Source organism: Peromyscus eremicus, chromosome 6, assembly GCF_949786415.1.
Source record: "Peromyscus eremicus chromosome 6, PerEre_H2_v1, whole genome shotgun sequence".
NCBI classification, from domain to species: Eukaryota; Metazoa; Chordata; class Mammalia; order Rodentia; family Cricetidae; genus Peromyscus; species Peromyscus eremicus.
The window spans coordinates 45,197,718-45,225,473 of NC_081421.1; the positions used below are offsets into that span (position 1 = coordinate 45,197,718).

The 27,756-nt window shown below is 38.9% G+C and overlaps 1 protein-coding gene across 1 annotated transcript; it reads left to right on the plus strand.

Annotated features, from left to right (window-relative positions):
* On the plus strand, positions 1–27,756 carry Nmd3 (NMD3 ribosome export adaptor). The gene is made up of 16 exons (XM_059265481.1): positions 1–122; positions 407–460; positions 2,481–2,615; positions 4,632–4,728; positions 7,097–7,177; positions 8,178–8,306; positions 8,595–8,685; positions 14,784–14,862; positions 15,956–16,052; positions 19,213–19,330; positions 20,457–20,602; positions 22,440–22,552; positions 23,754–23,826; positions 25,263–25,369; positions 27,028–27,098; positions 27,474–27,756. Exons 2-16 carry the CDS (start codon positions 417–419, stop codon positions 27,602–27,604), a joined length of 1,512 nt encoding a protein of 503 aa, XP_059121464.1. The 5' UTR covers positions 1–122; positions 407–416; the 3' UTR covers positions 27,605–27,756.

The window sequence follows — 27,756 nt, forward strand, 5'->3', positions numbered from 1 at the left end:
GCGGGGTTTCCGGTCCTCCTATCGCGAGATCTTCCTAGTGGCGTTGGGCCGCTAAGGCAGCTGGAAGGGCGCCGGAGTGTGGCGTGTGCTTGGATTTCGGCTTGTCGAGCCGGAAGGAGCTGGTAGGGTCTGGGGACGAGGTCCGGCTCCTGGCGCTGGCCAGCCGTGGCCGGAGGAGGGAGCGGGCCGGAGGAGGGAGCGGGCCGGGCGGTGCACCCCGGCCGCGAGCGGACCGCGTGGGCTCTGGGCCGCGGCGCGGGGGCGGGCGGAAGGGCAGCGCGGGGGCGGCGGCTCGCGCGGGGCCCGGGGTCGTGGGTGCGGGACACCTCCGGAGTCCCCGGGGCCTGGCCTGCTCGGGGGACGCCACGGGATTGAGATCTCCCCGCTCCTCCCCTTCCTTCCATAGGCCCCGAACGATGGAGTACATGACAGAAGCCGTGGATCGCAGCCCGGGACACATGTGAGTTTCGAGGCCCCCCCTCTTCGTTCCTTAGTTTACAGATCGTAAGATGAGCCTTCTAAAACTCCTGAGAAAACTTTTAGTGGCGGAAGCCCGTCTCTCAGTTGAAAAGAAAAAAAATGTCTTAATCCCCTAGGAAATCTAATTCATTTTAATTTATTCGATTCATTTTAAATTCGATCTAGAAAATGCATGCTTTGAGAAGGGTTTTTTTTACCAGACATCCTGCTAGGAGAGGCACTGCGCTGTGTAGTCTTTAGCCACACGTGGATAATATTTAAGTATATAACTCAGTTCCTCCATAGAGCTAGTGGCTACCACTGGGAGTTTATGTTTTTCTTTTGGGCAACATTGGGCAACAATGTCAGTGGTTCACAAACTTTTTTTGTGATAGAGTCCTGCTATGTAGCCCCAGCTGGCCTGAAATTCACCCTGTAGCCAAGACTGACCTTGAGGGCCTGTTCCTCCAGCCTTAGCCTCCCAAGTGCTGAGATATATCCAGCCCAGTTCACAACATTTTTCTGCTTCCAGTATACTAGAGTTACACTCCTGTCGTTTAGAGCGTCAGTAGACATAGATACTCTTCCTGTCCTGTATTTTGGTCTATTTTTCTTTTTAAAGTTAATTTTTAACATAAAAATTACTGTTTCATTATGACATTTTTGTGTGGTTGGTTTGTTTGTTTTTCGAGACAGAGTTTCTCTGTGTAACAGTCCTGGCTGTCCTGGAACTCACTCTGTAGACCGGGCTGGCCTCTACCTCCCGAGTGCTGGGTCATTAGGACATTTTTATGTATATGAGTATCCGTAGATTTAATGTTGTACAGTGCTCGTATTTACCCTACTGCTGTGCTTTCCTGCCCCCCTTCACTGATCCCCTTCCTGCCCCTAGGAATCTCCTTTCTGTTTTCATGTTATATATGTACGTTGTCCTTTCCCGTGAGTCCCAGTAAATGAACTGTTCCTAATGTGGAGACAGTGCTCAGAACAGAGAGGCATCTGGCCAGATGTGTCCTAAACCTGTCAGTGTTTAGGTGAAAGAGAAACTGCTCTTGCATGTTTTGTTTGCTTGTTTTTAGTTGTTTCTTTGTTTAGTTTTGCTGTTGAGACAGTTTCCCCACATTAAATCCAGCCGTCCTGGAACTCAAGAGATCTGCCTGCCTCTGTCTCCTAAAGTGCTGGGACTAAAGGTGTGTACCACTGCACTTGGCTATCTTACATATTGTTCATGTGGAATGTGCTTCAGGGTTTTTATTTATTTATTTATTTTCTAGACAGGGTTTCTTCTGTGTAGCTTTGGTGCCTGTCCTGGATCTCGCTCTGTAGCCCAGGCTGGCCTCGAACTCACAGAAATCCTCCTGCCTCTGCCTCCCCAGTGCTGGGATTAAAGGCATGTGTCACCATTCCCCAGCTGTGCTTCAGTTTTTGCCGTTGATCTTATACTATTTACATTGTTCATCTCTTTTTTTCTTAGTTTTCTGGTTGTAAAGAAGGGATGATGAAAGGCTAGAACATTGCTATCATTGCATGAAGTCCTATTGCTCAGTGCACAGAATTGTAGCCCTCCTTGGTTTTTTGATCAGTGTTCCAAGACTCTTCTTCACTCTCTTTTTAAGATTGCTTTTTTCTGCCTTAGAGTTCTGTCCTGTCCCTGTCCACCCCGCCCACGCTACCCCCCACCATTTGAGACAGGGTCTCATTATGTAGTCCTGGCTGACTCGGGGCTTTCCTGATTGTTAGGATTAAAGGGGTTACCTACCATGCTCAGCTTGTCTCGTGTGGTCTGTGAGAGTATGTGTGTGTACCGTGTGCATGCAGGAGCCCACGGAGGTGAATGGTTGATTCAAACATTCCATCTCCCGGAACTGGAGTTACAGATGGTTGTGAGGTGCCACTTAGGTGCTAGAAACAGATCCTGGGTCTCTGGTTTGGTAGAGTTTTTTTTTTTTTTTTTTTTAATTATTTGACTAGTGAATTTATAAAATCTAATTGGAAAATTTTTATACTTTTATTTTCTCAAGCTTGTGCTGTGAGTGTGGTGTCCCAATTAGTCCAAATCCTGCCAATGTTTGTGTGGCCTGTTTACGAAGTAAAGTTGACATCAGCCAAGGTGTTCCAAAGCAGGTCTCCATTTCTTTCTGCAAACAGTGTCAAAGGTACAGTACAGTCCATTACTTGTTAGCTTTTTTAAGTTGATAATCATTCAGAGAGCCACTGTGGTGTGCTGAGATTATACCAGTACACAGAAGAAAGCATGTGCAATTGAGACGTATTTTTTACTTAGGTTGATGGTACCAAGGATTTAATAATTTGCCATTTTATGGTGTGCTTTCTACTGTTCTACTAATCTGGTCAAGATAGTAAACGTATTTGTAGAAATAGTAGTTTGAATCTGACAGTAGAAGATGCCTTCTGAGAGCTGATGTTTCATTTCTTCTTTAGTTTTGTTCTTTCAGTTGTTGGCACATGCTGTTTACATCAGGTAGTCCTTTGAGAGACATAAAACTTGCCAGTGAATATAAAAATTATATGCCTGTAATTTCCCAAGTAGGTTTAGCACTTGGCTTTGTGTATGTGGGAGGTTGTCTGGACCTCCCCAAGAATTCAAAATGTGTCTCCCCAGAATAATATCTCTGTGTGCACATATACAAATCCATGTACTTAATGTACTATTTTGGGGAGTTTACAGTGTGTGAGCCTGGTGAGTATGAGGCTTTTGATCTGTTATAAATATTTATTATTATACACACGGTGGGGTTTTACAAGACAAAGAATTGGGACACCCAGTTTATCTTGGATTTCTTATCAACTGGTTATCTGTAATGCTTAGATATGGTCGGAGTCTGAATTTTCTTATGAGAATGAAGGAATTTTATTAGATAGGTAATATTTGAAACACCATTTGAAAATACTTTATAAACAAATGATTTTTATTGAACCTTGAAGGACGAAAATCAAAGTTGTTTAACCATTTAATAACTATGGCAAGAAAGCGTTTACATAACTCATTTGAGAGTATTTAACAAGCATTATTAATAAATACCTACTATGTACTAGTCCTTGGAAGACCGGGTTAAAATTTTTTAATATACAGGAAAGATTTATAATTTAATGATGTTTAATTAATTAATTTTGACTTTTCAAGACAGGGTTTCTCTGTAGCCCTAGACGTTTTGGAACTTGCTCTGTATACCAGGCTGTCCTCGAACTCACAGATTGCCTGTCTTTGCCTCCTGAGTAGAGTACTGGGATCAAAGGCATGCACCACCAATGCTTGGCTTAATGAGGCTTATTTTGAAAATTGTGTTTTTCAGCTTAAAAATTGAAACAACTTGATGGCAAACTGTTGTTGATACATAGTATTGTGATGTACTAAGTTTCCATTTTTGTGTGTGTATGTGAAAAATAAACATTTCTCAAACATTTTAGAAGTATAAAATAAATAATTTGAGTGTCATTTTGTGATAATTTCTAACCTGTTTGTCAGTATAGCTTCAAGGAAATTTTGAGCATATTGCCATTTTTACTGGAATTTTATAAAACCTTGTTTTTATTTATGTGTATGTGGGTATGTACACATGAGTGCAGTGCCCTTGTAGGCCAGGGGCATTGAATCCCCTTAGAGCTAGAGTTACAGCCATTTGTGAGCTGCCAGTAGTGAGTGCTGGAAACCCAAGTAGAGTCCTCTTAACTAGTGAGCCGTCTCTCCAGCCTTCCTCACTGGAATTTTGTTTTATTTATTTTTTAACGATTGTGGATTGATTTTGTATGTATGTGCACTTTGCCATGCTGTACATGTGGAGGTCAGAGGATGACTTGTAGGGTTGGTTCTCTTCCTGCACTGTGTGAGCTCAGGTTGTCAGGCCTGGCAGCCAGCTCTTTGACCGTCTCAGCTATTGTCAGTGTCTCTTAACTGGATTTTTTACTAAATGAAGTGATAAAATATATAATAGCTCAGATGGGCTTTTTCAGAATTGCAGTTTTGAGCTAAAGACAGTGGTGTCATAGGTCTTTTTAATCTTTTTTGGGTTAAGGTTTCAGAGTAGCTTTGGGTTTCTCCTGGTTAATAATCAGTATAATTTCTGCATATCCAATAGGAATTGCTGTTTTTTGTTTTTTATTTATTTATTTTTCCTGAGAAGTGGCAGATTTAGTGTGTTATCTTCTTTCAGATATTTTCAGCCACCAGCATCTTGGGTACAGTGTGCTTTAGAATCCAGGGAGCTTCTTGCTTTGTGCTTGAAAAAAATTAAAGCACCTCTGAGTAAGGTAGGTGGAATAGTTACAACACTCATTTTCAGACAATCCTTCCGTGTGGGGTTTGTTTTGTTTGGGTGACTATTTGTTTTTTTCCTGTTTTCTTTTCCTTTCTTCTGTTTTTTTTTTTTTTGGTGCTGGAGATTGAACCAAGGGCCTTGCCCATATTTGCCAGGTACTCTGCCACTGAGCTGTTTCACTGAGCTGTTTCACTGAGCTGTTTCACTGAGCTGTTTTGCTAGTTCCATTGCAAATGTTTTGATTCTCTCTCTCTCTCTCTCTCTCTCTCTCTTACTTAATTTTTACATTGACCTTTGTTCAGCAGTAATATTTTTTATTTATTAGAAAAATGAGGGGAGATTTATTTTATTTTATGTATATGGTGCTTTGCCTTCATGTATGTCTGTGCCTTACATGTGTGCAGTGCTTTTGGAAGCCAGAAGAAGTTGTTGGATCCCCTGGAACTGGAGTTGCAGATGGTTGTGATCTGATTTGTGGGTGTTGGGAATCGAACTCAGGTTCTCTGGAAGAACAGCAGGTGCTCTTAACCACTGAGCCATTGCTCCAGCTCTGGCAGTAATATTTTTAAGTTCTGGAGTCTTTCAAGTTCTTGCTTCATTTTGTTCTTGGATTTTTTTTTTTTTTTTAATTGTCTGAAGGGAAGCAATATAATCAGGATAACTAGAAGGGGAAAGGGATGCTCCATTGATTTTTGTCCCCTCCCCACCTCTTTTTAAGGTTTTGTTGTGAATAGAGAGCATAGTAAAAGGATTTTAGGATTTGAAAGAGTGTTAGGTAGGGGCAGGAGACATATGGAAATTGATTGTAGGAAATGAGAGAATGACTGAGGTGTCTGTAATTACGGTAAAGGACAAAGGACTCAATAAAGTTGGCAATTGCCTGTCTAAGGAGAAGTGTGGAGAGCCTCTGAGTGCTGAAGTGGATGTCAAGGTCTTGCCATTCCTGCAGATGGAGATTAGAGGCTTTAGGAAGAGCACACAGACTTACTTAGTGCTGTGTACATTTCCTCCTAACTCCTGCAGATAGAAACTGGGAGGAGGTGGTGGGGAGGACTATGAGGCTTAGGGGGAAGGGGTTCTGGTTAGGAAGCTGCTTATCACTCTATCTGACTTGATTTCTTGACTACTGGGATTTGTTGTAGCTTACCAGTCATATTAGGTGAGTTTTACTCTTTAGTACTGCATCTGCCTTGGCTAGTCTTGTTCTCAGCAGACAATCTTTGATAGAATTGTAATCTGCTTGCTCACATTTCAGTCTGTGAACAGATTTCTCCATGCACCTCTAGACCAGTATCATACTGTCCACTTCTGTATGTCATAGATGTCATGAAGGGATCTTTCTCCATCCATTAAATCTGCTGCTTATTTGTGTCAAAACAATTGGTATTACCTAGCTGCTTGGGCTTTGTACTAGAGTATGTTCTCTTCCTTTTTCTAATATATAGGTATTCAGTCCTGTGGAATTCTCTCCTAGGAAGCTGCTCTGGCTTTTCTTATTTCTGGTACCTCTTGTTGAGGTTTCTCCCCGATTATTACAAACCTCCATTCTTGTTCTCAGTCTTTTTGCTCCAAAGCTCTCATTCTAGCCTTCTGCGTTACAGTCAGTTCATCAAGAAGAGCAGACTGTTTTAATTCTTATCTATCAGTGAGTGTTACAGGTGTGTAGTGAGTGTTACAGGTATGTAGCCTGGACACGAATAGTTCTCAAATGAATATCCATTCTTTTTTTTTTTTTTTAATTTTTTTTTTTTATGTCCATTGGTATTTTGCCAGTATATATGTCTGTGTGAGGGAGTCAGAAGCCCTGGAACTGGAGTTACAGACTGGTGTGAGCTGCTGTGTGGGTGCTGGGAATTGACCTCGGGTCCTCTGGAAGAGCAGACAGTGCTCCCAACCACTGAGCCATCTCTCCAGTCCCCGAATGTCCATTCTTAAAAGGAAAATATAAATTATAAAAGAAGCTACAGACCAACAGAAAGATAATAACTTGAGTAGCTTTTATTTGTGCGGTTTCTTTTGGGTAATGAAGTCACCAGTTCATTTTATTAAAAAGTATATTTTTTGCTTGAAGAGCGGTAACTTTTTTTTTTCCTTCAAATAATTTTTTCACCCGTAAAAAATACTTTAATTCTTTCTTGGTTCACTAGTGTAGTCATTGGCTTGCCCTTTCATTTGCTGCTTTTGTTGGCATGGCTTTAGTGATAAATGTTTTTCTCTTTTTGTAGTGAATGGTATGTAATGGTGTTCATCACATGTTCCTTCAAAGATCTTATGAGTCTGTTTATTAGTGAGGTATTCATTCATCTTTCCTGGGGACTTAGGTTTCCTTTTTCTTTTCTTTTTTTAATATTTTATTGAAGGTTCGCCTTGTCGATGCAGGCTTTGTTTGGACTGAGCCCCATTCCAAGAGACTGAAAGTCAAATTGACAGTTCAGAAAGAGGTAAGCTGTTCATTTTTTTTCCCCCAAACATGGTTAAAATACAAGTAGTGGGACTGAGGGACTAGTGTTAAATTATTTGATGGACTAAATGGCTTAAAAGAAAGAGTACAGTCTAAATCTTGTTATTTATTAATCACCTGATGTGTGACTAGGTCACTAGTAGCTACCATTGCTCAAAATTAGTGGATTCAGTCATCTCTTTAAAGATTTTGTTTTTGTTTTAAGGTAGGTTCTCACTAGGTAGCCCTTGCTTGCCTAGAGCTTACTGAGTAGACCAGGCTAGCCTGGAACTCACAGAGATCCTCCTGCCTTTGCCTCTGAGTGCTGGCATTAAAGGTGTGTGCACCACCCTGCCCAACCCTCAGTTTTTTTCTCAGCCATATGTTGTTGGTGCCTGTAATACACAACATGCACATGTGTATAAACTTAGAAAAATTTACTTTTAGCTTGAGTTCTCAAATTCAGTATATAGCTGTGAAAGACCTTGAACTTTTGACCGTCCTGCTCTACTTCCCAAGTGCTGAGATTATAGGTGTGTGCCAGCATGCCTGGCTTTTTGTGGCAGTGGGAATCAAACCCAAGGCTTCAGATGTGACAGACAAGCACTCCTAGTCAGGCCACTCCCTACCCCCAAATTTTTAGAAGGATATTGACAACCACTTTTTCTAGAGGTAAACTTAAAGTAGTAATCTAATCTGTGGGAAAGGTACTTGTGTACCTTTCTGTGAACAGTGTAACTTACACTGGGCTGAGTAGCTCAGTGAGAGTGCTTGACCAGCATGCACGAGGCTGCATAGTCGTCCTTGTTTGTGTCCCCCCTCTCCCAAAAGAGGTAGTGTAACTTAGTTTTGTATTTTTAACTTTATCTTACTGCTGTCCTTAATGCATTCATAGAACAAAGTTTTAAATTCCTTATTACAGTTTCTTGTTTTAATCAAGAAAGCACTCACTGTTGAACAGAACTGTGAGAGTGAAGGAGTGCGATTGCTCTCTTCCCCAGGTGATGAATGGTGCCATCCTTCAGCAGGTGTTTGTGGTGGACTATGTTGTTCAGTCCCAGATGTGTGGAGATTGCCATAGAGTAGAAGCCAAGGACTTCTGGAAGGCTGTGATTCAAGTCAGGCAGAAGGTACTGAAAACAGATAATGAGTGAATCCTGCATCTTGAACTTATTGTCCATTATAAATAGCTGATAAAACCTTCTCTGTTCCCTAAGTCCTTTATGTATAACAAGAATCTAGGTCCTGGAACATTCGTCTTTGGAAATACGTCACTATTTTATGTTTTAGTTAATTTTTAAAGCATGTTTTTGTTTGAAAAATCAATGTGCTATGTCTGTAGATGATATATGTGTAATATATTTATTAATGCTTTTTTGGCATGTAATTTATTGATTGTATAATGCATGGATATTTAGACTCTGCACAAGAAAACTTTCTACTATCTGGAACAGTTGATTCTGAAATATGGAATGCATCAGAATACACTGCGTATCAAAGAGATTCATGGTGAGTTCAAATTTAAAAGAATTTGAAACAATATCAAAATTTTCTTTCTGTTATCCTAAATAACCTATCTTTCTCAGAAGTTGAAGCAGTTGCAAAAATTCTTTAAAAAATTCATGTGTATATATGTGCATGTGTAAAAAGAAAACAGCCTTAATTTTCTGTCTACATTGTCCAGTATGGTAATGACTGTCCACATGTGGCTAGTATTGAAATGTGGCTACTATAATTTAGGAATTGAATTTTGAATTTTCTTCTGTTAGCTGATAGTAAACTCACATGTCGTTTGAGTTTGCTACTCTGAATAGTACAAATCTAGAACTGTTTTTTTTTGTTGTTGTAGTTTTTGGTTTTTTGTTTTTTTTTTTTGGTGATGTCCGTCTGTCCTCGTTTATTTATTAACTATTTAGTTTATGATTGATGCCATTCTTTGTGCTTGGAATATAATGGTATATTAATATTAGTTCTTGTCCTCTATGTGTTGCTCATCTTGAAGACTAAGTCAGTGACTCCATTAATGTGGTGTAAAGTGCTGTAATAAGAAACTCATAAAACCTTGTTTGCTATGGGAAAGATTGCTCTGATTGGAAGATCTCTAAATTCTTCTGTGTTTTTCGCTGTATTTCATGTACTGAGAGGTATTTGTGATGAGTAGAATTCAGTGTAAACTCAGTAAATAAAGAGGGATGAATAAATAATGAAATGTCTGAATAGAGTTTTAAAAAGTTTCATAGTAGTTTATAAGTCTGCCTCAGAGTTTGCTGTTTTTTGTTTGGTTTCTTTGATGGTGGTAGAGATTGGCATCTGGGCATTACACGATTCTGCCACTCTGTGACACTGCAGACCCGTAGCATTCGCTGTAGAGGCAGCCTACTTACATATATTTGATGGAGATGCCATAGTTTTGAGATTAATAATTTAAAATACAAATGTTTTGAAACAAACACAAGACTCCTGCTAGTAATAGGTCTTAGTTGGTGCTTGTTATTTTTAGACGAATTGTTTTCCTAAGTCACTTTTTAAAGTACAGATTTACTTGGTGGTGACTGTTCTTGAAAAAAATGGCCGAATTCCTTAAATGAGAAAATATCAGTTACGTGAAAACTTAATCTATGCCTCTAGGTTGAGTGTATTACTGGTAGGCATAGGGTTGTCTGTATCATGAAACAGTTTAGTGATGCATTGTTAGGGTTTCTATTGCTGTGAAGAGACATTGTGACCATGGCAACTCTTATTTTTAAAAAAGCATTTAATTGGGGCTAGTTTACAGTTCAGAGTTTAGTCCATTGTTATGATGGGAAGCATGGTGGCTTGCAGGCAGACATGGTGCTGGAGAGATAGCTGGGATTTCTTTTCATTTCTTTTATTCTCTCTCGGAGCTGAGGACCAAACCCATGGCCTTGCGCGCTTGCTAGGCAAGCGCTCTACCACTGAGCTAAATCCTCAACCCTCTGGGATTTCTATATCTGGATTGGCAGGCAGGAGGAAGAGACACTGGGCTTGGCTTGAACATCTGAGACCTCAAAGACCTCCCCCAATGATACACTTCTTCCAACAAGGGCACGACTCCTAGTAGTGCCACTCCCTGTGAGCCTATGGGGGCCATTTTCATCCAGACCACCACACTGGTGTATAAGGTTCCTTTATTGGCTAATCCCTAGGCAAAAGTGTGCTGAGTAAGGCCTGATAAAGAAACTCAAAGCTGGGTGTGCTGTTGCATGTCTGTAATCTCAGTACTTGGGAGTTGGAGACAGGAGGAGCGAGAGTTTGAAGGTTGTCCTCCATATAAGCCTGCCTGGGCAGCATGAGAGTCTGCTTTGTTTGTTTGTTTGTTTGTTGTTGTCGGTTTAAGTTGTATGAGGCAAGGAACACATATCCTAGCTAAGGACTGTGGAAGAATGTTTTGTTGCCAAAAGAGTGGATACATTTTAAAATTACTGCCAAACCCCCAATGCTGCAGTTTTTTTTTTGTTTTTTTTTTTGTTTTTTTTTTCGAGACAGGGTTTCACTGTGTAGCTTTGTGCCTCTCCTAGAACTCACTTGGTAGCCCAGGCTGGCCTCGAACTCACAGAGATCCGCCTGGCTCTGCCTCCCGAGTGCTGGGATTAAAGACGTGCACCACCACCGCCCGGCCCAATGCTGCAGATTTAACAACCCTTCTTCCAGCTAAAGTCTTTTTTCATTACTAATTTTTAATTTAAATGAGTGTTTTCCTTAGCTTGTATATTAGTAATTTAAACAAAAATGTAATTGGAGCTGGAGTGTTGGATGACTCAGCAGGTAAGAGTGCTAGTTGCTCTTTTAGAGGACTGGAGTTTGGTTCCAAGCACCCATTTTCAGTGGTTCAAAATGAACCTGTAATTCTAGCCCCAGGGAATCCAATGCCTTCTTTGTCCTATAGGCACCTTGTGTACATGTGTACATAAACACACACACTTTAATAGAAATAAAGTACGTATTTGAAAATAATTCTACAAATTCAAACCATGTATAAATCAAGGGCCCCTCCCCCACTTTGCCTTTATCTGTCTGTCATCTCTAGAGACAGTATAGTTTCTTAAGACAAAGTATACTCTGTATGTGTCAGTAGTTGCTTTCATGGAGTGCTCCGTGACTCTGATACACCTTTAACACATTTGGAAGACTTTCAGCAACAGTGCATATATATATAGTTTCATTTAATCATTTTTAATTGCTGTCTGATAGACCTTAGTGGATATATAAATTGATTTCTTTATTAGTGGACTTACATTTTATTTTTTGCTGCTGAAAACAGCACTAAATAATTATCCTTATGTTCACCTTTGTGCATATGTAGTGATTTTTCTTGGGAATCGATTTGAAGATTTGGAATTACTGGAGAAGAGAATCCAAATATAAATTTTGATGTAGTATACTTTTTTTTTTGTAGTATACTTTCCCAGCACTAGTAAGCTTTCATTTTTCCAGACACTTGCTGGTAATGGTTAAAAACTGTTTTGGCCTTTCTAAATTTGAGACATGACAATGGCTTATTGTTTTAATCTGTACTTGCTGAGTGATGAGGGCTAACAGTTTTCTTATGCATCTTAATCGTTTTCTTTCTCCTGTGAGTCATCTGTGGTTGGTTATCCTTCACTCATGTGTCTGTTTGTCTAGTTTTCTATGTGTTTTTAGGATGGTGGTTACCTTCCTGTGCTAAGAATGATATTTGTTGAAGTTCCATTTTCCCTCTCTCATGTTTTTTAAATTTTTAAAAAATTTTCATGCAATACATTTTATTCATATTCTTCCCCTCTCCCGACTCCTGTCAGATATTGCCTTCCAACTTCATGTTCCTTCTCTCTCAGAAAAAAACAAAAACCACCAGCCTCCCCAACCCCCAACCCTCTCAAAACACATAAAAATACGGAGACCAGTTTGTGTTGAACGACAGGGTCTCTGTAGCCCAGGCTGTCTGGACTCTCAGAGCTCCTGTTTCATTCTCCTTAGTTCTGGGATTTTATGTGTGAGCAGTGGTTGAGGCTTCTAATTGATACATGTGCTGCTGTGTGTATGTACATATGTACATAAATGTGTTTCTGCGCTTTGACTGATTTTGCTGTCAATTACGTTAGCACTGGAGAAAGTTACAAAGTTTGCCTTCATTTCCTTCATTGTTTATTAACTGCTTTTGAAGAACTTGTCCATTAAGCCATTTAGTGAGGTATCTCCTGGGCATAAGCAATATCATTTCCCTTTACGACATCGATCTCTTTCAGCTAGTTCTCCTTGTGAACCATTTCATTACATTATTTATGTATTTAATTTTGTTTGTTGGGGCATATGCCATGCCATGTGTGGAAGTTAGGGAACGTCTGTCGTCTTCAGCCATCTCTTGAGCTCTGTACTTAAAGACCGAAGAGCTGAGTTATATGGGAAATTTAGGTTGGTGTTTATGTTTGAGAAATAGCCACAGTGTATGTGGCTGTGGTCTTCACATTCCTGACAGAATGTTAAAAGGTTCCAGTTCTCTACTGCAGTTGCTGACCATCTTTGTAGAGGGAAGTCTGTGCTGGTGTTTCACTGTGGCTTTAATTTCCTTCTCACTAAGGACTAATGGTAAGGAGGCATGTTCAACATATAACACTAAGGACTAATGATAAGGAGGCATGTTCGACCTATAAATAAATCTCTTACTGCCTGTATGATTTGCAGTGTCTTCTGGACTATAGCCTGTCTTCCTTTTCTCGATGTTGTCCTTTCTTTGCAGACATTAATTTTTTTTTAACTTTCAAACATTTATTTTGTATGTATGAATGCCTTGCCTGCATGTGTATAAGTACACCATATGTATACAGTGCCCACGGAGACCAGAAGACATTAGACCCCCCTCCCCCAGAACTGGAGTTACAGAGGGTTGTGAGCTGCCATGTTGGTGCTAGAACTGAACCCAGGTCCTCTAAAAGAGCCTCTTAACTGCTTAGACATCTCTCCAGCCCCTGCCCCGCCTGCAGGGCTTCAATGGGTTCTCGACCACCCTAAGGACGGAATGATAGGGACAGGAGATACAAGGAAACACACCAAGTCTGGATTCTGATCAAGGTGCAACTTTATTTTTCAAGAGGGTTTATATAGTTTCTGCAGGGTGGGGGGAGCAAGAAGCTGTCATCTGCATAAGGTGGGGCAAGCTAACAGGATATTTGCATAGGATGTTTACAGGGTGAAAGGGTCAAGGGCTCTGCCTCAATGTCCTGTTGCTAGGCAACCTGACTGTAAGATGATCTAGTTCCCTGTCTTATGGGGGTCTGTATTTTTCCACTAACTAGAGATTCTATCCTTGTCCCTGACAAGCCCCAACTTTTAAAGTCTGATAAAGTCCAGTTGTTGGGTGACAGAAGTTTTCCTGGGGGCATATTGCAGCACACACATGTCTACTCACCCCAGATAGGAATCTCACTACAGACCAAAGGTATGGACACCACCAAAGTCCAACTTGATAAACCAGTGTATTTGATTGGGGTTACCACAGGAGTATGGGTGAGAGGTTGCTTACAGGAGCAGGAATAACTCAAAGACAGCTGCATCACCCAAGCCCACCTCAGCGTGGGCGACAGCTCACAAAGCTGGGATCCAGGAACAGACTACACACAAGCCTGCAGGCAGCACAACAGGTTGGAGAGTGTCCTTTTTAAGTGACTCATTTGGTCTAAACCTCTTCCAGGCAGCTGGTCTCATCTCAGAGTCTTATTTGAAGCTTATCTCTGCTAACTGTGGCAGGCAGGGCTCTAGTGAATCTGGTTAGTTTTAGGGACTTCCTGAAGATCTTTTGAGTTGTTTTCCTTCCTGCAGGATGGAATGTATCAATCTTGAGGAAACTCTGTACAGCACCATCTAATCAAATTTTTTCATTTGTCAAGCATACGTTTCTTATGCTTGAGAACTGTTTAATTAAGGTCACAAAAATATCCTATTTTTTATATGCTTTATAATTTTAATTCATAGTTAGGTCTTAACTCTATAATTGGTATGAAGTGCCTAAATTCATCTTTTATCTGTTAAATCCCATTGACTCTCTGTTAAGTTCTTTTGATTAAATGTAGTAGCCTGTTTCTGCAATCTCAAGTTTACATGAACTTATAATTTTATGCTAGTCTCATAATGTCTTAATTTCATGTAAGTCCTGTGAATTTTCTCATTTCCCTCAATACTGTCTTGGCTATTATGGGTAAATTTAATTCTTATTAGGTATCTCATAAATATTTGTTAGCAGTAGACTTGCTTTTGGCTATGTGTTGATAGTGTTAATTGATACTGGCAGATAATGGTGTCTAGTGACTATGCTTAGCCTCGGCATGTAATTTTTTTCATGTGTGTTAACTACATGGACTCGTGCCATCATCTTGGTAGATGGTTCCATTTATTATATAAAATATTCTTTTCCTTTTCTCTCTTGGCTTTGAATTTTGTTCTTGTGAATTAATGTGAAGCTTGTTTTCATTACTTTTATCTAATTTTTGTCTGCTTTTTTGCCAAACAGGTCTTAATTGGTATCCCCAACCTTTTTTGGCTATAATTCCTAATAATATGTTTTGCTTATGGGTTTAATTTGTGATGTGGTCGTTTTTATTTTTATTTTTTAGATGGTCTGGATTTCTACTATTCTTCCAAACAACATGCTCAGAAGATGGTGGAGTTTCTTCAGGGTACGGTTCCCTGTAGGTACGTTGTGAACCTGCATGTGTAAGTCCATGGATCTGGGAATAGGATAACCAAATATAGGTCACATCTGGTCTTCAGGCTTAGATAACTTTGTTAAAACTAAAATTTTAGTATGAGTATTTAAACAGTCATGAAACATTGACCTACCATTTTATATTAGCCTAAGAGTACTGAAGAATCTTTTGATGGCTAAACCTAACTCCATAACAGTAAGCACTGTAATGATGAGCCATAGAAGATGGGTAGAAGAACTAGGACTTCAGGATGGGAGAAATTAGTTTATATTGAAAGATGAAATTAGCAGGAACAAAGACCCGGGAGGTACATTAGTGTGGCTTAGAGTAGAGTCATTCTGATGAAGGTTTGAAGTATAAGTGGATAAAATTAGACTTTGCCCTATGTTCTAGTTTCGTGTCTGTTGCTGTGATAAAGCACACTGACAGAAGGCAGCTTAGGAGAAAGGGTTTATTGGGCTTACAGTTGTTACAGTTCATCTTCATGGATAAATCAAATCAGTGAATCACATCACATCAAGAGCAGAGAGAAATGGATGTGGACATGCCTGTCCACTTGCTTGCTTGTCTCAGCTAGATTTCTCTATTCTAAAACAGTTCAGGACCCTCTGCCTAGGGCAGTGGTTCTCATCCTTCCTAATGCTGTGGACCCTTTAAAATAGTTCCTCATGTTGATGACCCCAACCATAAAATTATTTCATTGCTGCTTCATAACTGTTAATTTTGCTATTGTTATGAATTGTAATGTAAATGTCTGATATGCAGGATCCACAGACTGAGTACTGCTGGCCTAGAGAATGTGCTACTGTGGGGCTGGGTCTTCCCACATCAATTTACTTAATTCAGACAGTCCCCCACAGACATGTTCATAGAACCCAGTCCTTCTCAGTACTGAGACAGTTTTTCTCAGTCCGAAGACAGTCCTTCTAGGTTATGTCAAGTTGACAATTAAAGCTAACCACACCATCAGGAAGCTGTTTGAAGACATTGGACTTGGATTTGATAAAAATTGGTGTCCCCAACTTTATATAAGGAAGGACCTATCCCTTTCTGTTAATACTAATTTTTTTTCTTAATAGATACAAAGCATCACAAAGATTGATCTCTCAAGATATCCATAGTAACACATACAATTACAAGAGCACTTTTTCTGTGGAAATTGTTCCAATATGCAAGGTACTTCTTTTCATGTAATTAATTCATGCCTGTAAGAGAATAGGAATTAATTGGTTGTATGTAATTTATTGCTCCTGGTTTCCTATTCCTACTGGCTAGAAATTAAGAATATCTTCCTTCAATGATTTCTGACACGCTCAGCTTTGTTAAAAAGATTTAAAATATGTGTTTAAAACTATGAATTGGAATGCCCTTCCTTTTGGTGTGTTGTGATGAAAAGATTGGGCTGGTGAGAAGGCTCAGCCTTCTTACAGTGCTGGCCATACAAGCTCGATAACTTGAGTTGGGTCCCTGGAGCCCATGTAAAGGTAGGAGAGAACCAGTTCCACACAGCTGTCTTCTGATGTCCACATGTACACTTGAACACATGTACACCTGCACGAGTGTGTACACACCCACACACATAAGCAATAACATTAGAACAAATTGATTGTGAAATTTAATAATCCAATTTTATTAAAAATTGGAATCTTAGTGGACATACAGTAATTTTATGAAACTTCCATTTATAAGAAATAGTAGTTAAAAAGATGAGTGAGCCACTTTAGAATATGTGTGGGTAAGTGTTTTGTATATGCACAAGTGAGTGCATGTATGCATAGATGTGTACCTGTGGAGGCCAGAAGTCAGTATTAGGTGTCTTCATCAATGGCTCTCCACTTTATTGTTTGAGAGAGTTTCTCACTATACCTGGAGCCAACTGATGAGACTGGATTAGCTGGCTGATGAGCCCCTGGGATCCGCCTGTCTCTGCTTCCCCACTTCTAGGCTTACCAGCTTTTTCACCCGAGTGCTCGGAATTTGTACAGGATTTTGACTACATTATTAATGGAAATGAGATCACAGAGTCATCTTTACTTGTGAACATAATGTCAATAAATTTAAAGCATGCATTATTATTTCATTTACATGTACTAAGATAAAACATTTATCTGAGTAAAACCCAACAAATAGCTGGGTGTGGTGGTGCATGCCTTTAATCCCCGCATTTGGGAGGCAAAGGCAGTGAGTTCTAGGACAGCCAGAACTACATGGTGAGACCCTGTCTCAAAAAAAACAGGCAACCAAAAAATTTCAACAAACAGTACTAACAACTGGTTGTACTGGACTGGGGATATAGCTCAGTTGATAGAGTGCTTGCCTAGGTGTTTGAAGCCTTGGGTTCAGTCTTCATAACCATGTGAAATCAGATGTGTTAGCACACCTACAGTTCCAGCACTGGGGAGACAGAGGAAGGTCAGAAGTTAAAGGTCAGTTTCAGCTACAAATAAAGTTTTAGGCTACATGAGACTATCTCAAAAAAGAAAGAAAAGGTTTTACTAATGAATATGTAACTATAGCTCTTTACCATGTAGAAGCTTGTGTTCATATTGAATCATTAAAAGTTATCACTGTCATAATTTATTGTGGCTGTTCTACATTAAGCTGATATCTATATATTTCACTATTTTCCCTTAGATTTATGTCTTATTAATAGAGATGAGGTATATAATTTTAAAGATGATATTGAAGCTTAGAAAGTTTAGATAGATGACTTATCCAAAGTTAATGTAACCACAAAGTGATAAGCTACTCTTTGTACCTAGGTCGTGACTACAGCTTTTAAAGTTGTCAACAGTGAATTACATAATAGTACAGTACCAGGGATGAAAGGACAGCCTAAAATATGGTCGGCAGGCTTCCTGTAACAATATTTCTGTTAGTAAATAGTTTGTGCTTTCAGTCCATCTCTTTAGTGTAACTGTTCGACTCTACTGTTGACAAGGATAGCCATGGATGGTAATATGAAAACAAATGACCATAGCTGTGTTCTAGCTAAAAGTAGTTATTTTGAGTACCACTTTTGCCAGTCCTCATTAAATACAGTAAAAGCCTGGGTAATATAAATTTAGATATAACAACATAATTAGGCCTTGTGTATTAAATACAACGAAGGGCTGTAGTTGTCTTGTGGTACCTATAGGTAATTAAGGGTTCCCTGTAGACACCAAACTCCAGAGATGTACAAATCCCTCAGACTGTATAGTATATGTTACTCCTTTATAGATTACTTTAACCTAATATGGTGTGTATGCTATGTAAATGGTTGTTAATTAAACTGTATTTTTAGCAAAGGAAAAAAACTCTACCTGTCCACTATAGGTGTAGTGATTAAAAAAAAATATTTCTGAGCCACAATTGTATGAACTAGAGGGTATGGGACACATGGCTATAGAAGCCTGATTATATTTTTGTTTGTCTTTGGGAGCTCCTGAGTTCAAAACCAAAAGTTGGAGTAGGTGCTAATGAATAGTGTCCACCTCAATTAAAAATTCTGTGACTGTGCTCTGGTACAGCTTTATGTGTGACCCAGATTCTTTTTTTTTAATTTCAATTTTATTTTTTAATTTTATTTAGTTATTTATTTTTTGAGGTAAAGTCTTAACCTTAAATCCTGGATGGACTGGAACTCTGAGATTCTCTGCCTTTGCCTCCCAAGTGTGGGATTAGAGGTATACTCCACCACGCCCAGCCATTTCTATCTTTTAGTACAGTTAACAGACGAGTACACCACTGTTGGTTAATAAAGAATCTTCCATGTAGGTGTGACTTTTTTAGTCATTTAGTCTTGGATTACACACTCAAACATTTAGCTATTTTAGAGAAATGCATTTCCCATTGAAATTTGGTTTTATGGAAATCAGAAGTCACAAGGAGATTTAGAAAGTTATTCTGTTCTTGGTGTTATACTTTGATTAGAATATATACCATATTAACATATAGAATGATAAGTATTTATGTTACAATTAAATTGAAACGAATTTAGCAAGCATAGGTGTGGAGGGCTGATTATAAAAAAGATTCTTAAACATTACAGTTATGACAAATAGGCCCTTCTTAAAAGGTACGGGGTGTTCGGTTTCTCTAAGGTGTGACTCTTATCTGCAGGTCCTTTATTGGCCCAAGAAAGAAAAATAATGTCGTGGAGCCAGGCATGTTAGCATCCTATAGGCTGAATCATGAGGCTTGATAATTCTAGACCAGCCCATAGACACATTCAGACAGACAGGCACAGTTTTGCTTGGGGAAGAATAGTTTAGTCAGGTTTATTAATGAGTGTTTATCAAAGGCTGCTAACTTAGAATTTGCCTTGTTTTAGATGTTACTTGTTTTTGCCTAGGATAATGTTGTCTGCCTATCACCAAAACTGGCGCAGAGTCTTGGAAATATGAACCAGATATGTATTTGTATTCGAGTAACTAGTGCCATCCATCTCATAGACCCAAATACCCTACAAGGTAAGCTTTGGAACTACATTTGTTTTAACAATTTTGTCCTCTGTGGTAAACAGTAGTCACTCTTGCCTTTATATTGTTTATTCCCCCACTCTCATTTTCTTTCAGTTTTTTTGAGACAGGGTCTCATGTAGCCTAGGCTGGCCTTGAACTCTACATGAGGTCAAGGATGACCTTCAATTTCTGACTCTCTTCCCTCCACCTCCCCAGTACTGGGATCATAGAGGTGTGCTATGAAACTAAGTTACATGCTGTTGGAGATTGAACCTGAGGCCTCATTGAATGGATGCTAGGCAAGCATTCTTCTAAGTGAGCTACATCCCCAGTCCCAAATGTCATTCTTGATAATGTTATTTTGAAAGACTAATAGTTTAGTACTTTAAAAATACAGGAATTATAAAGCTTTTTGATATTCTCTTTCTTTTTTAAAGAAACCGTTCTGTGAACTTTTAGATATTTCAGTTTTATTCCATTCATTTTTCTGAAAATTTTCTGACTCATACAATTTTGGTGCCTAAGTCTTTTGCCAAATGTGTGTGTGCTCCAGTGTGAGGATTGGACATAGAGCCCTGTGCCTACTAGACAGATTCGGATGCTAAACTATATGTCTTTTAAACAAGTATTTTAAATTTTCGGATATTTGAGCTGTGATCCAGTGGAACAACTAATTTAAGTAAGAATTTTTAACTTTTTATCATTATTATGGGTCATTTTTAGCATATCTTTATATAAATCAATTTTTATAAAAGGAAGACTGAATAGTGATAGAAGTCTTGTCATTTGTCTCCTTAATCTTTTTCTTAAGTTTCTAATAAGCTTTCTGTTATTTTGGTACTTTTCAGATAAAAGTAGGCTTTATGGCTTGTAACTTTAAAGTAGCTGTGATGACCAATAGGTTTCTACCATAAAATGTCAGCACATGAAATCACCATAAAACTGATTGAATTTGTTCTGTGGCATTCTGCTTAACAGTAACTAAATAAGATGTAAATATTTTTGATACCCGATATTTCCCTTATTCCAGTTGGAGGTTGGGGCTCATGTATGGGGCTCATAAGTGATGACTTCCTGCTTGTTATATGCATCTTTCTGGTCAACACGTTATCTTGTTTTTTATGCTTATTCTTAGTTGCAGATATTGATGGAAACACTTTCTGGAGTCACCCTTTCAATAGTTTATGCCATCCTAAACAGCTTGAAGAGTTTATCGTGATGGAATGCAGCATAGTCCGAGATCTGAAACGAAGTGCAGGGGCTGGAGTCATATCAAAAAAGGTAAGCAGCATCTACCCATTCTTACTCTTTAAAAAGTTTTGGTTTTCAATTGTTGGTAATTATAAAATGTGGAGTCCAAAAAAAAAGGAAAAAAAAAGAAAAACACCGTGAGGTTAGCTGTGAGGGTCAGAGACATCACTCAGCAGGTAAAGGTGAAGTCTGATAACTTGAGTTGGATCCCTGGAATCCATACTACAAAGTTTTCCTCTGAACTCTAGATGTGTGCTGTGGCATGTGCCGCCACCCCGTCATATGTGTGCGCGCACGCGCACACACACACACACACACACACACACACACACACAATAATTCTTTTAAAATTGAGTTGTCATGGCTGGGTGTGGTAGTGCATCCCTTTAATCCTAGCACTCAGGAGGCAGAAAGTATTTGGATCTCTGAGTTTGAGGCTAGCCTGGTTTACATGTCAAGTACCAGGGCTGCATACTGAGACCCTGTCCATAAAATTGAATGGAGTCATTGTGATAAAGGTTGCAGGACTGTAGTCTGGTAAGTTAATTGTCTTCTTTTTGTATTGGGAAAAGGCTTTTTTTTTTTTTTTTAATTTGCTCTATTTTTAAAAAGTCATTTTCCCCCTTTATTTTGGTGTAAGAGAACCAGTGGACATTAAATTTCAAAATCATTATTGAATATGAAATCATCCATACATTATTATACAACATAGGAATCCTTTGAGTCAGTCTTTTTATCACTAGGAGAACTACATTTGGTCCACATTCAGATTCCTCCCTTTGTCTCAGAAGTGTCTTGGAGTTTGCTCAGACTGGTATCTAGCTGGGGAACACACATTAAATTATGTGAATATTGTAATTTTTAAATCTTTTCTTTAATGGTAACGCCTTCCTGTGTTGTTATGATACCAACTTCCTAAACTGAAAGGGTGCATACCTTGTAGAATATGCTGCCTTCTGGATCTCTATTACTGTTTGCTTCTAGTGCCATTTAACTTGATTTTATTGTCTTTCCTCTAAATTAGAAGAGCACCTACATTTTGGCAAACAAATGTTTTTTATGAACATATTTAAGAGATGACGTGTATTTGTTTTGTTTTGTTTTTTGAGACAGGGTTTCTTTGTGTAGTTTTGGTGCCTGTCTTGGATCTCGCTCTGTAGATCCGCCTGGCTCTGCCTCCAGAGTGCTGGGATTCAAGGCATGCGCCACCACCACCTGGTGATGACGTGTATTTTCAAATTTTATTTGGGAAGGGGGAAGCTGTGCCATGTGCACATGTCTAAATACAGAAATCAGAGGATACCTTGAAGGAGTTGCATCTGAGGAGCAAACTCAGGTCGTTAGATTTGGTGGCAGTTATCTCTATCCACTGAGCTATCCTTCCAGTCCAGTGCAGGCTGTGTGTTTTCATTATTAGTGTGCTGGGGTAATTTGTCCATTTTTCTGAAGTCTTGGTTTTTTGTTTTGTTTTTGTTTTTTTAAGTCTTAGGTCTTACAGGCATTTGCTTAGACTGTTTTCTTGCTCTAAGATCCTTTTACTCTTCCGGTCACTTTTGTGCTCACTCTGAGTTAACCGAAGACATTTCCTTTGAAAACGCTAGATGTATATGTTGCGAGTTTGTTTTTTCAGGGGGCAATGTTAATGTTTCATACAAGTTTTAGATTGTTTTTATGGTTTCCTTTGAAGTCATTTTATGTATTTCTGATTTGGTAATTCATTAGTTTTGACAGTGTTTTAGAATTCTGGAAAGTATAAGCAGTTCTAAATGCATATTAAATGAGAAAAAAGTCAGTATTGTATTTAATTTTTTCATGAAATGATTCTTGAATTGTTTTGTTCCTGAATCTTTTTTCATTTCTGTTAAAGCACACCCTTGGGGAAGTCTGGGTCCAGAAGACATCTGAAATGAATACAGATAAACAGTATTTTTGTCGGACTCACTTGGGACATCTTTTAAATCCTGGAGACCTGGTGCTGGGGTTTGTTTCATTTTGTTGTATTTTGACTTGCCAGATAGCATTGCAAGTTTTCTTCAGGAGCCAATAAATATTTAAAATAGTAAACGTGTTAATTTCAAAAAAAGATTTCAGAGTTCTTACGAGCTTATTTTATTATTGATAACTATAAACCCGTGTATTAGACAGAAGCTAATAGTTGTTCCATTTGGGCCATCATCTGAAAGAGTCATTCATTTATTCAAAGATTTTGGTAATTGAACACTGAATTATATAGTTTGAATATTTATAGCTTCTTAGTGGGAGTGGGTTGTTTAATGGCTGTGATAATACTTCACCTTTTGGAAAGAGCCAGGGCTGAAGAGATGGCTCTTGCAGAGGACCCAGGCTCAGTTCCCAGTCCTCATATCAGGCAGCTCACAACTCTTAGTAGCTCCAGTTTTAAGGGATTTGACACTTCTGATCCCACTTGCATGCATACAGTGTACATAAATGCATGTAGGCACATACGCATAATTAATAAAAAAAAAAACAAGACAGCAGCTCTGTATGCCAGACAGCTCCCATAAAAGTAACAGTCTCTATACCTGTGCTCATCAGTGCGCTCTAGACATGGGCTTTGTTTCCAGAGTCTTGAGTTCCGTTTACAAAGAATGAAAGGTTGTTACTTGTTTTATAAACTGCGCAGACTCATTCAGTTGTGTTCTGAAATCAAGGCTGCTGGGTCAGTCTGCCCTTTGGGAAGAGGGTCCGCAGTGGACAGTGAAAACTTAGAGTGCAGTGTGTTCCTGTTTGCAGAGGCATGTGCACCACATAGCGTATTTCAGAACCTTTAATTATTTATTTTGACTTTTAGAAATTTAAAACTTTATGTATATCTTTTGCCTGCATGAGTATATGTGCCTGGTGCCCACAGAGCCTAGGAGAGGACGTTGGATCCCCTTGAACTGGAGTTAGAATGGTTGTGAGCTGTCGTGTGTGTGCTGAGAATTGAACCTAAGTCTTTTGGAAGAGCAACTAGTGCTCTTAACCACTGTGCCATCTTTCCAGCCCCAAATTTCAAAACTTAAAATGGGGAGCATATGAAATCTTTTACTTAGAAAGATAGATGTGTGTGTGTGTGTGTGTGTGTGTGTGTGTACACTTACACGTATAGGGATGCTATATATAAAAACGAATTATACAAAAAGGATACTCATTAAACTTTTCACTGTTTACATTTCAGATTTGATTTGGCCAACTGTAATTTAAATGATGAACATGTCAACAAAATGAACTCAGATAGAGTTCCAGATGTGGTAAGGTTCTAAGGTTTTTGTTGTTGTTTTTCCTGTTACAATAAAGGGTTGGTGTGATTCTGAGGATTTATTCAGGGCACCCCTACCTCCAATAATCAAATTTTCATATTCTTAGCAAAACCCTTGATAGTGCCTGATGTGGTGGTACAGGCTTACAATATCAGGTATGCAGGAGGCTGAGCTGGACGATCACAAGTTAAGACCTACCTGGGCTAGAGAGTGAGTGTAAGTGAATTTAAGACCAGATTGGGAAACTTAATGAGAGCATGTCTCAATAAAGCAAACACGGACAAGAGGACTGAGACTGTTTTTCAGTGAAGAAGTGCTTGCCTAGCGTGCATAAAGCCTAGCCTCAGGCCCCAGTGCTGCCAAACAAAACTCACAGTACTGTTGATAGAGTGGAGCCAAGTTTGTACCTGGAAATGATGATTTCAGATTTATTCAGACTCACTCTCAGGTTAGCCTCAACTTATTTTATATATTTTCTCCACTTCACAGGCCCTTTAGAAGACAGACCATTATTCAGTATTAGATACAAATTGGAGTTGAAAGTAATCTTCATAGTATCACCTCTTGGAGAAAGACTGACTTTTGAAAAGCCTGTAGAGTTGTACCGTGATGAGTTAAAGTTCATAAACAGCAGTGAATGAAGATAATACTCTACTCTCACTTGCTTAATCTTTTTAGAATAAACATGAATTGCTTAAACTGTGAGCAGAAATGAAGTTCTGGTAATAGAGGTTCCTATTTCATCTGGTTGGTCTTCAGTTGATAAAGTAGGGAAAAAAATTGGGTATGAGTCAGAATGGGCATTTATTTTTTAGATTTATTTCTTTAATGTGTGAGTGTCTTGCTGGCCTGTATCCATGTGCACCACGTGTGTACAGTGCTGCTGGTGTCACATCCCCTGGAACTGGAGTTACAAATGGTTGTGAGCCACCATGTCGGCGCTGGGAACTGAATCCAGGTCTTCTCAAGCACCAAGTGCTTTTAACTGCTGAGCCATCTCTCCAGCCGCAGGATGGGTATTTATTTCTCTTTTCTAAAATTTTCACTACACAGTTACTAAAAGTTATAAAATTCATGTACATTTTCTAAGTGCTTATTACTGTGAAAAACTGAGTATCTGTAATGTTTCAAAATGTGCTGTATGAATGGTGAGTGAAAATTAAAATTTAGGAAAAACTGCAAGTTTTTGGGATTAAAAATTTAACATTTAGTCATTTGAAATTTTCACAGCTAGATACATAATGCTCTGATCATCCTAATGAATACATGGTAAAAGTTTAAAGTCCTCTTGACACTGCCTTTTGATCTCTACACCCTTCTGAAGAGTAACTGCTGCCCTCAGTTGGACTCCCTGGCATGCCTGAGCTTTGAATTTTTTCCTCCTGTGTGTGTCTGACGTGCTGTAACTGCAGATATTTCTGTAACAGGTGTTAATTAAGAAGAGCTATGACCGGACGAAACGCCAGCGCCGTAGAAACTGGAAACTGAAAGAGCTTGCGAGGGACCGAGAAGACATGGACACGGATGATGAAAGGTCCTGCTTTCCTTAAGCCTTAAAGTTAGTTATTTCAAGGGAAACCCTTAGAAATCAGCCTTACAGCCGGGCGGTGGTGGCGCACGCCTTTAATCCCAGCACTCGGGAGGCAGAGCCAGGCAGATCTCTGTGAGTTCGAGGCCAGCCTGGGCTACCGAGTGAGTTCCAGGAAAGGCGCAAAGCTACACAGAGAAACCCTGTCTCGAAAAACCAAAAAAAAAAAAAAAAAAAAAAAAAATCAGCCTTACATTGTAAAGAAATTACTGTTACCCAGTAGATCGTTGCACTCAAAATTAACTTTGAATTTAGGAACTTATGAATGGAATCTGCATAAGAGAATCCATAAAAGAATGTAATGACATTATATAAGCAATTATACAGTAATTGTTTCCTGAGTTATTGTCTTTAGAATTATAGTGTTGATGTAAATAATTTCATTAAAAAGTTCAAATATAATGAATAATTACTATGTGGATAATCATGGATGATTGCTTATGTCTTAAGCTTAACAAAATTAGTTTATTGACATTAGATGTTACTCAGATAACAAGCAGAAGTGAAAATAATGTTTTCCAAAAATGTGTATTAAATGAATTAAGATGTGACTTTAATTCTTTTTTTATATATATTTTTTTATTTACCTTTATTTTATGTATATGAGCGTTTGTGTGAATTTATATCTGTACAATGTGCATCCAGTCCCTGTGAGGCCAGAAGAAGGTGTCAGCCCCTCTAGGACTAACTAGAGTTACAGATGGTTTTGAGCCATGATGTGGGTGTTGGGGAATGAACCTGGGTCCTCTGGAGGACCAAGTGCCCTTAACTGCTGAGCTATCTCTTCAGTCTGTGGCCTTAATTCTTGATGATGGTAAAAAAAAACATTGGAAAAAAATGAAGAGTTTACATTATTGAGAAGCAATAGCATTTCATAGTGTGATTTAAAAAATATATATATATGTAACCTGTTAAACTGTTTAGAAGTACATACTTGACTGTTTCAGCTGTAGTCTTAGCCTGGTGATATGGATCAGCAGCTAAAGGCTCTTGTGTGCAAGGTTTGTGACCAGAATTCCAGCCCCTAGAACCAACATAAAGTCTGAAGGAGAGAACTGACTCAACAGCATTATCTTCTGGGCTGCCTCTTGGGCTGCAAAGATGGCTCTTGTAGTTAAGAAATGCTTCCTGCTCTTTCAGAGAACTCAAGTTCAGTTCCCAGCACCCATATGGGGTAGCTCCATTTGCAGAGCATGCAGTGTTCTCTTCTGGCCTCTGTGGGTACCCTCACACTCTTGGCATATACTCAAATAGATACACACACACACACACACACACACAACACGCACGCACGCACGCGTGCACACACACAGAGATAAATAAAAGTAAATCATTAAAACACAAAACAGAATAACCCAATTAACCATAGTCTTAAAAGGCTATATATTTCACTTGTCCATTAAGAATTGGCTTGTGTGGATAAAAATGGATGTGAGAGGTATCTTTTCATTGTCTTGCATTTAACATCATCATCTTAATACTTAGCAGTTATGTACTATTGCAAGGAAATTTGTTTTCCAGCCTGCCTAATTAAGTAGCATCCATATTTGACCTTTGTGAATATTAATACTTGAGAGAATGCTCAAAGTTTCTTTTTCTTGCAGGCAATATCAAGATTTCCTTGAAGATCTTGAAGAAGATGAGGCAATTAGAAAAAATGTCAACATTTACAGAGGTTGGTGTTTTGGGTGTATTGAAGTCATGTTGTAGATAGTATCTTTGAGGATATTTGGTATTTACTTTTCATAAGTGACTTATTTGTCTTATAAACTATTGTAGTAAGGCTTTTACCTACAGATAAATAAGGAGCAGTAAAATTTACTAAATATCATTTGCTTATATGCATATGATGTGGTTGTTATCTGAGCCTGATTCCTTAAGTTGCTAGCTCTTGCATATTTAATTTACTCGTTTATTCTGTAAGTATCTGGAAGCCTGCTGTATACAGGAGCTGAGAGCTTTACTACAGCATAGTTACTTAATACTGCTGATGGTAAGGGTGGTGGTTGTGCATTTCCATTTGTGTATGTGAACTCTCTCGGCTTCTTAGATTCCACCATCCCTGTGGAAAGTGACACAGATGATGAGGGAGCACCTCGAATTAGTCTGGCTGAGATGATTGAAGACCTTCACATTTCTCAAGATGCCACTGGTGAAGAGGGTGCGTCAATGATGTCCTGATGAATCACGTTAGATGTGTTTGCACACCGGTCACCTCAGGAAGTCCGCCAAAGAACCTTTATTGAATAGTGCATGTATTTCGTCATATTGTGAGAGGAGAAATTTGGTCTTAAACTTGAATAAACGACTATTTTGATTGTTTACTTAAAGTA